At 39.1% G+C, this 10,126-nt stretch overlaps 1 protein-coding gene across 1 annotated transcript; it reads left to right on the top strand.

Moving 5' to 3' along the window:
* The first annotated feature begins 3,243 nt into the window (after positions 1-3,243).
* LOC115077356 (olfactory receptor 5V1-like) lies at positions 3,244-4,188 on the top strand. The gene has a single exon (XM_029579651.1). It carries the CDS (start codon positions 3,244-3,246, stop codon positions 4,186-4,188), a length of 945 nt encoding a protein of 314 aa, XP_029435511.1.
* Positions 4,189-10,126: the final 5,938 nt, after the last annotated feature.

The raw sequence follows: 10,126 nt of genomic DNA, 5'->3' as shown, positions 1-10,126 counted from the left end.
GAGACCTGTAGTCATTGTTTCCCATCATATTCTGTATTTCTATTATTTATCTGGACATTCTGCCTGATCTTTGCTTGTAAAATGTATGCACAAGTTGAAATATGAATTATAATTTTACAAAAGACAGACGAGGTGAGACTGTGTATAATGATGCCTGGAGCATTGTGCTTTATGATCATAACTTTGCCGCATTCAAAGAGAGTTATTTTGTTTGTCTGACAAAGGAATCAGCATCATATTCCTTCCGCACCTAAATCTCCAGGGAATGATCACTGCATCTGTCTTCATTTCCTTTATGGATTTATCTCTTAAAATATTTCAAACATTGACACATTTATCTATTTTTAATTTTCTGAACCTGGGTTTAACCCATTTCCCTCAGTCATATTGGTACCATTTTTAAATTTAATTGAATTTGTCAGATAATAAATTAATACAGCAAAATGTAGATTTAATGTTATTTAGGAATAAAAATTTTCCCCGGCACTTAGTGTTTTTAGCAGAAGTGTCTGTGATGGTACTATGTGTTCTCCCCATGGTAGACATATCAGCTGCCACTTCACCTGAATAATAATAATAATAATAATAATAATAAAAAAAAGAGATAAATGAGGTTTTTTAAATTCATTTCCCAAAGGTGTCTAGGAGGCATTAAAACAATCACGTGCAGACCTAATCTTTGCTGTTATATAAACGAGCTTCATTCTGAGCCTCCGTTTTCACAGGCTGATCTGATATATTTCCGTCATTCCTGAACAGTCTCATCTCGATAAATTGTAATAACGATTAATACCAATTTCATGTGATACAGGGAAGGGCAGCCTTGAATAGTAACTGAATTTTGGGCAACTAATGAGGGTGAGTAACAATTCTCGTCAACACTATAGTCGGTCACAAAAGGAAACAAAAGTAATACAGTGAATAAAATGACTGTGTTTACCAACCACATAACATCACCATAGCAGACAGACAGACAGACAGATAGACTGATTTATTTTTGTGGGATGGTAGCACAGTAATAGTAATAGTACTTCTTTTTAAACTGCTTTACCACCTAATGATTTAGTTCATATAAAGAAAGCTACACTCGTATTGATTACTGACCTGCAAAGTACATTAACTGGAAAAAGAAACACCGCTGCTGTGATGTGATCTTCCTGCTGCTTCTTTCACAAGGTGAAAACTACGACTGATCATACTTTGGAAGTGAAGCAAAAAAAGGCGCCTGACAGCACCACAAAGAGAGTTAAGAAGCTGAGCTCTTGTTAACTTGGAAGGAAAGGGAAGACGTAGTGAAGCGAGATTTTTTTTTTTTCAAATTTTAATGAAATTTTGATGTGAAAGTCAAGATTAGCTTTTGTCTAGTAGTTAAAAAAAAAAAAAGGGACAAACTCCATGGTGTTCTGACACGCTTACATATTCTGGCTTGTACCAGCACTGGTTATTGATGAGGACGCCATGGTAAGAGACATTCACTGATGCAGCAGAGCCTTTTTTGCTTCAGAAATACACTAACATAGACACTGAAACCTTCTGCCTTTCTTTACTATGGACATTGTTAAACAATGATGGAATGCTGATTTTGTAATGCATACACTGTACATAGAGAGGAGCAAGGCCACAGCGGTGAAGGTTTAGAAAATGATTCAGTTTGAACAGAAAGAAAAGATATACATTCCTAGTAATGATGATCATAAGTGGAAGAATATCTCCATGGACACATAAGCTGATGTTCATAGTGATATTAACAACTATTTTCAAACAGAGCAACATACGTGCAAAAAAAACAGTGGGCGATTCCCAGTGCCAGCAGAAGAAACCGCATGTACACATTTCAGGAAGCTCAAAATAATTTAAAAAAACACTAAAAAAAACCTCTTCAACAAAAGAAAATTCATAATAAGGAATTACCACCAATCAAACTTAGAAAACAAGTACAAGATTTCTCTTGCCATCCTTTAAAATCTGAATGAGTTGAAAGTTCAAGATGAACTTGAGGCTTATGTGTCCCTGTACCCAGAGTGGCACAAGTGAACCCAGACCATGGCATTATTGTGGCTAAAATAAATGTGGTAATATCAATACATAACAGTCCTAGTTTCAAAAATATATATACAGTAAAGGAAACCATGACAATGAATTTAATAGTGAACAATTCTCAAGATGGCCATATTGATCTTGAAAAAAAACAGCATTCCTTGAAGATTCAAATACCATTTAATGGACGAGTATCACCCAAATATTTTGTTGGACATGTGATTTCCATGACCTTTCACATTTGACAATTAGAGTATGTAGTCTCAAAACTCACAACCAACAAACAGGTTAGATAAATAGAAACATAGATAATAGCATATACGAAGCCGTGGCTAACAATACCAGTGAATGTGTCCCATAGGCAATATAATCAAGTTCACCAGTACCTGACAAAAAATGAACTACTGGCCAGTAAATAATCACTGTCATGGAAAAATCTACAAGAAGACAGTTCTGGAACAATGAGGTACTGAAGGCATGGTCGGCATGAAAAGACAGCAGAAGGTAGGTTTAAGTACTCTAACCAACATGTTCTCAATTGATAGCACCATTTCCTGATCATTTGTTTACAACCCATCAGCCTCTGCATTGATTATGAAAATATTAATGGACAAGGTAGAATGCTTATAAAGTAACAGTAAAAGGGTATGTAAATAGTAAAAATGATCATGGATGCAAAATAACCAATTATACTAGGATTATATACAATTATTTTTAATATGGCAATCAGATGACTTTTATTTATTTTTTTAATGATCATTTTCCTATTAATATGCCCACTTATGGTTATGCTGAAGTCTCTGGTTGTGAGGAACTGAATTCCTTATTTTGAATGTGACTGTAGAAAGCTGACATGCTATCAATCTCATTTGATATTGTTGTTTATACTGTAAAAGTGTAAATACATTTAGATATGGCCTGACTTGTGGCATTTCTTCATGAAGGCATACACACAGCGGGTTAATATAGGGGTGCCGTTATCTTATGTAACTTGAAATAATCACCAATATCTTGTGCATACTGTACAGTCTCTTAGTTGGGTAATCTTGGGTTGTGTTAGCTTATACTGGAATCAAAGAAGGATATTGTAGAGCATGAACTACATAGCTCCTTTCTTCACTAGAAAAAAACAAATCTTATCTGCATTGCTATCTGCATCCCGATTTACTTTAACTCCTATCTTACAGGTGAAGATCTCAAGTAATGATGGAAATAAAAAATTACACTGCACCCTCCAAATTTATATTTCTGGGGTTCTCAAGTCTTTCTGAGCTATGGATGTTACTCTTTGCTCTCTTTTTGTTTATCTACATGGTAACCTGGGTGGGAAATGGAATTATTATAATAGTAACAAGAATGGATTCTAACCTTCACAAACCCATGTATTTTTTCTTGGGGATTTTGTCCTTCCTGGACATTTGTTATACTTCAGTTACAGTTCCTAAAATACTGGAAAACCTCTTGCAGGAGAAGAAAACCATCTCGTTTGAAGGCTGCATGGTACAGATGTATTTCTACCTTTGTTTTCTGGGCACAGAGTGTGTTCTGCTTGCAGTCATGGCTTATGATCGTTATGTCGCTATTTGTAACCCTTTTCATTATCTGACCATTATGAGTAAGAAGGTTTGTGGATATCTAGCAACATTTTCCTGGTTTGTAGGTTTAGTCAATTCAGCAGTCCATACTTATTTCACCTTCACACTGCCCTTCTGTGCATCCAATGAACTCAACTATTTCTTTTGTGATATTCCCCCTCTGTTATCACTCTCCTGTGTTGATATCTCCATCAATGAAACCGTGCTGCTAGTCGCAGGCACTTTGTTAGCCTGGACACCTTTTCTTTGTATCATCATGTCTTATGTTTATATCATATTAGCCATATTGAAAATCAGCTCTAGTGAAGGGAGACAAAAGGCCTTCTCCACCTGCAGCTCCCACATCACCGTGGTTATCTTTTTCTATGCCACTGCAATCTTTACCTATATGCGTCCCATCTCAAGCTACTCACTAGACAGGGACCGGCTGCTCTCTCTCTTGTACAGTTTTGTAACGCCCATGCTGAATCCTGTTATCTATACCCTGAAAAACAAGGATGTGAAGAGTGGCATGAGAAAGGTATTTTTACCAAAAGCATTTTCCTCACATGCTTGATGTTAGACTGGTGATTCATGATTCTATTTTTAACATCTAGGGATGCTCATTGTTAATGCTTGATTGTAGTAAGCAATGTTTACTTTCCCCCTAAAATATCCTTCTGCCCAGGATCTGAGTTCCCCAGTAGGCAACAGCAAGATAAGCAAATGAAAAACTTTCATGAATACTTCAGCCTTTCTGAAGGTCAAATCCTTAGTGGGTGGATAGTGGCAAAGGTCATTACCGCAGGGATCTTTTTGTGGCATATGTGAAATGACTTGGCATGGATTCACACCTATCTATTAATCATTTCATAAAAAATGTATTATATTTCCAACATATATCTCACAATCATTGTAATGTGGTAATTAATATAAGGTGTTCTATGTACATCATGATTTAAAAAGATATAGAAAGAATATGAAACTTTACATAGAAGTAATGGAGCCTACCTTCTGGAATCCACAAGGAAATACCCTGACAGGATATACTTGGACCCCTGTTTAGTTGAGTCATGCTTTTTTTTAGTGGAAATCAGTACTCGACATGCATTACAGAGCAACATTAAATTAAAATATAACATATAAAGCATCATCATAGAATACAGTGCATTATCGTTCCCTCTGAGCACGAGCAATCTCTCAGACATTTCAGAGCATCACGTACAACTTTTACATGGTCGCTCACATACATTTTTCTTTGTTCTTTATACAGAAATGGAATGCTAATACAGGTGCTCAAACATTGTTGATTTAAAAAAAAAAAACAAACCTGTTGCTCACAGGAAAAAAAATTTGCACACACACCTAGTCACTCCTTGGAGGGAATATTGCAGTGCATACATAATGCAAAGAGAGCGGGGTCCTGAAAATTAAACCACACAATGTATCCATAAACTGCTGCAGATTTGGTGTGGATTGAACACTACATAGAAAAGTTATTAGAAAGATGTATACGGGCACATCAATCTCAAAAACGTCCTGTTCTTCCTTTGGAAAGCAGGCAAAAAATAGTTGATGATAATGTTGATGTTGGATATGATGTTTATTTTGAGAATGATGATGGTAATGATGGTCACAATATTGTTCATGATTATGGTTGTGGTGGTGCTCATGGTGAGTTGAGTGATGGTGGTGATGAGGATGGTAACACTGATTCTGATGACAGGGAATAATGTATTGGTGATTATCCATACAATTTTATTCAATGGTTTTAATTTGTGGCCTTTCTTAAAATCAAGATTTGTTATGGATTTGAAAAATGCATGCTAGAAAGCAGCTGGTAGGCTCAAGACTAATGTGACAAAGCATTTCTTCACATAAAGGATGATGGTGCATTGGACAACCTTTCAGTGGAAGTAGTGTGGTCAGAAATGGTAAAGGAGCACAAGAAAGCAGAGGTCAAGCACAGAGAATGTTTTATGGTATGGGAGAGAGGATAAAATCAGAGATAGAACTGATACACAGAAAGTAGGGTTGACTTGCAGGTTAGACCAGGCTTCCCATATGTATCTTGTTGACCCGAAAGACATTTGTGCTTGCAGGATATCCATCCACAATGAACATGCACAAGGTCAATTTGTATACAGTGGAGGGCTAGTACATGCTGATTTATCTCATGAATATTGATTGTGGATATCCTGAAAACCCCAATGGTGGTGGGGGTCACCAGGGCAGGTTTGCATAGCCCTGACGTCATTATCTTTATACCTAAGTGTATTTGTTTTATATACAATTGTATTAAAAGTAACCCTTATCATACATATGTGCTCCACTTGATAACCCTGCACCTCGCACTGAAAGCCATGGTATTCGGTATCGACAAATAAATAATTAAATGCCCCATCACGTGTTCCGTGTCTGTATTTATGTGTACACTCTGCCTTAGTCTTTTCATGTAAAGTCAGTGCGCTTACTGAAAAATAAATTATGCTTTTACAAAAGAAGGAAGAGGTAAGACTGCTTATAATGGTATCCCGGTCAAACAAGTTTCATGATCATCATGTAAGTACCATGACTGATGATGCACAAATCATGGGGAAACTACAAAACTTCAAACGACAGCGAATAACTTCTCCACTGCCTATAAAAGAAAGCAAAATGAGGGGGCAATATAGTTTTCTGACTTTGCCATGTTCATACATTGTTCTCCTTTTTGCTTCACCTTGAACACAAGCAACTATCTTCCTTCTGCAGCCGGCACCACTGTAATCCAAAGAAAGGTCACAGCACCTTTCTTCATTGTTTTTATGAATTTCCCTCTTAATTGTATATTTCAAATGCTTCCACATATATCTGTTTTTTATTTTCTGAGCCCGTGTTTAACTTTTTTCTTTAGTCATATCATGGCCCCGTTTTTAAATGTAAATGGAAAAGACATCAGATAACAAACTAATGCAACACAGTTGAGATTTAAAGTTTATATATGGAAATACTGTTCAGCACTTTGGGGGTCAATGTTAAAAGGAGCGCACGCACATGGACGTGCTGATTTTGTAACATGCCACACGCCGGCACACACATGTTACAAAATTCGGTGACTACGCGCACATGCGCACCAGATTTTAAAATTTGCATGTACACGTGCAGGCGGCACTTGAAGGGTGGGGTGGGTGAATTTTCATGAATTACACAGGGCGATGTGAGTAGGGCTCCCCCAGTTCTCTCCCAGTCCACTCCAATTAAAGAGTGGACTGGGAGGGAACTTCCCTCTACCCCTATCTAACCTTCCTACCTTTCCCCCTCTCCTCTCCTCCCCGACCCCTACTCCCTATCTCCTTCCTAATAGGTTTCTTTTTGTTTTTCTGCTTACTTCACCTTTCCAGTTGAAGTAATCTCTGCGCGCCGGCCAGTTGCTGGCGCACACTGTCCTATCCGGACCTAGGCCTGACGACGGGACCTGGCCTGTAGGTCTGGTCCCAATGCCTGGGTCTTGGGTCAGGCTCAGGCCCAGAGCCCAGGCCTCATGCTGCTCCCTCATCATCCTCTTCCTTCTTCTGACGCCGTCCACTGGTATTGCACCAGAGTTAATTAACTAGAACGTCGGGCCTAGTTCCAGGTCTGGGTCTGGACTATTATTAAAAAAAAAGTCCACCAGTCTTTTTTCCCTTCCTGCTACCCTCCTAAGTGTCCTTTTTTTTTTAAGTTTCCTACAGGTGTCCCTTCTCTCCCTGACTCCCAACAGACCTTACTTTGGCTCTCCCCTGCCTCTCTGCAAACCTCCAGATTTCTCTTAGAAAAATAAAAGAAAGACTACTGAAGGGGGCCAGCCAGATTAAGGCTTGCAACTGCCTTTAGGTGGAAAGCACTGAAAATGAGTGCCAGCCACCTAACTTTCTCTTCCTCCCATCTTTCTGTCTCTCATCAGCCATGGTGCCTAAAATGTTACAGAACGTCCTGGCAGAGAAAAATAAATACATGCGCAAGTCAATTTTCAGTAGGCTGGCCAGGGAGAAAGTTACCCAAAAAACTTTATTCACACATTCAGCGGGACAAATTTCCTGCTGATAATACTTGGCTTAAATTACACAGATAAAGTTATCCAGGTATCATTGTTGCTAGGCGGTTTACTCAAAATGGAAATAATTATACAAATAAAAGCTGATTGGTGCCTTTTCTGACATCTGTCAGTGAAATGACCAATCCCTGTTTAGAATTTAGAGTTCTATATCATACTTTTAATTCATATCTCTCCAGTAGCTGTTACTTTAATATGGCCAGAGCATTTTCCCAATCCCCCTCCCCAACCTGATCCCCATCATACCCCGCGTCCCCAACACATTCCTGAAACCTCTACCCCCCCCAGCCCCAGCACACTCCTAATCCCACTCCCATTACCCAAGCAAAGAAACACTATCCCTCCCCCCCAAAAAAAGGTAAAAGATATTACCCCCTTTACTCGCCTCAGTTCAGCCAAGGCCCCCCCATTGGCCTTAGGAGGCCTCCACAGCATCCCTCACCTCCAGCCCTTACCCCATCAAGGGTTTACAAGTCTTTCTATAGCAGGATCCATCACCAGGGTCTCCCGCCTCTGTCCGGCTTTGCAAATTACCAACATCAACCCAACTCTCGATGTCATTAAGTCGAATGGCAGATTCTTCTGTACAACATAATGGCACCGGCCTTTAGTTTGGCCAATGGCCATTTATCTATAACCACTGTGACCAATGCATGCTACTTTGCTTTATATACTACCCACATAAAAATAATTGGGATGCATCAAAGCCTCAAAGTCCAGCAAGCAAAATAAACTGGATGGGCAATGTGAGTTATCAACTTCTCTCCATTCCAAGAGCATTCTCCTCTTTGACAACAAAGCTTTATATTCCTTCTGCACGTAACATCGGTGTGGTCCAGAGAAAGGTCACAGCACCTTTATTGATTTGTTTTTGTATGATTTTTCCCTTTTAACATTTTTCAGATGTTAACATATATATTCGTTTTTAATTTTCTGAATCTCTATTAAACTATTTCCTTGAGTCTTATCATGGCACCATTTTTTTTTTTAAATGTAAATGGAATAGACTTGTCTGATAATAAATTAATGCAACACAATAGAGATTTAGGGGCACAGTTTTAAGGAACTGCAATAGAAATAAAAAAGGTCATGGGATAGACACAGAGAATCCCTAGTGGGTAGAGGATAGAAATGAGGAAATTTGGTAGCCTGTGGTGACTTTTGGTGTAATGTCTCCTCATGCAGGTAACCTGCACAGAGAGGCTGTTACAACACTAAACAACTTGTTGGGCAGGTTATATGGATCAGCTGAGGTCTTTTCCTGCCAATTTTATAACAGCCTGCATTAGCTGAAAACAGGCTGTTATAAAATTTCCCTTCTTATGTTGTTTATGTGTAGAAATATTGCCCATCACTTCAAGGTGAATTTTAAAAGCCCGGCATCCACATCAACGAGGGGATGGGAGAAACAAGTCAGGCTTCCGCACTGACCGAATTTTAAAAGATGCCCAGATGTATGCCTATCTCCTGCAGCCTGCACATCTCACTTGGTTTCAGAAAGGGGTGTGATCTGAGCCTGGGCATTTCAGGGCATGGCCAGGAGATAAGCATGTAAATACTTACTCGTCCTGGCGCACATCCAGGTCCACTGCCACGTAAGTTTAATTCTGCTAGAGAGTAGATTTAAGTTAAAAAAAAACAAACAGCCTTCCCTGAGGGGTTTAAAAGGTGCAGGGTAAGTGTGTTTGGGTGGAGGGGTACAAGCTAATTAAATCAGTGGCCATTTGGAGAAGCCTGCTCTACACTGGGGGGATGAACTGGTGAAACTGGTCATGGTGTGGGCATGAGCCCATTATAAAACACGCGGCAGAAACCTGATATGCATGGCTGCCCATGCACAAACTTTAGATAGGGCTTGCATGAGTGTGCTCTCACCCTATTTTATAACATGCGGGCATATGTGTGCACAAGTTATAAAACCACCGCGTCCCTGGGTGCTTGCCGACGTGCACACGTCAACGTGCGCCCGCGTGTCCCTTTGAAAGTCACCGTCCCAATGTTTCTAGCAGAAGTGTCCATAATGGTACTCTGCGTCCTCCCCTTATAGAGATCTCAGCCTCCAGATCGCCTGAATAATTAAAAATATATATATAAATGACTTGTTAAGTGTATTTTCCCCAAGGTGCTAGAAGGTATTTAAAAAACAATTACCGTACTCGCTGACACCATCTGCTGTTATATAAAGGAGATGCATTCTGAACCAGAGCTGGCAACAGCCTGAGCTACACATTTCGGTCACTTCTGTGCTGTTTCATCTCCATAGTCTTGTTGCATTCATTAACTTTTTTTTCATGTGAGACAAAGAGGAAGCCTTTATGAGCAAATTAATTTTGGGCAACTAGAGAGGGTAAGTAATAATTCTTTAACATTATAGTAATACAGTGAACAAGACTATTTACCAACTCTATATCATAATACACTGTAGCAGATAGATAAATAG

The sequence above is a fragment of the Rhinatrema bivittatum genome, chromosome 16, assembly GCF_901001135.1.
Source record: "Rhinatrema bivittatum chromosome 16, aRhiBiv1.1, whole genome shotgun sequence".
NCBI lineage: Eukaryota > Metazoa > Chordata > Amphibia > Gymnophiona > Rhinatrematidae > Rhinatrema > Rhinatrema bivittatum.
The sequence above is the reverse complement of the archived record's forward strand: the minus strand, read 5'-3'. Positions and strand labels throughout refer to the sequence as shown.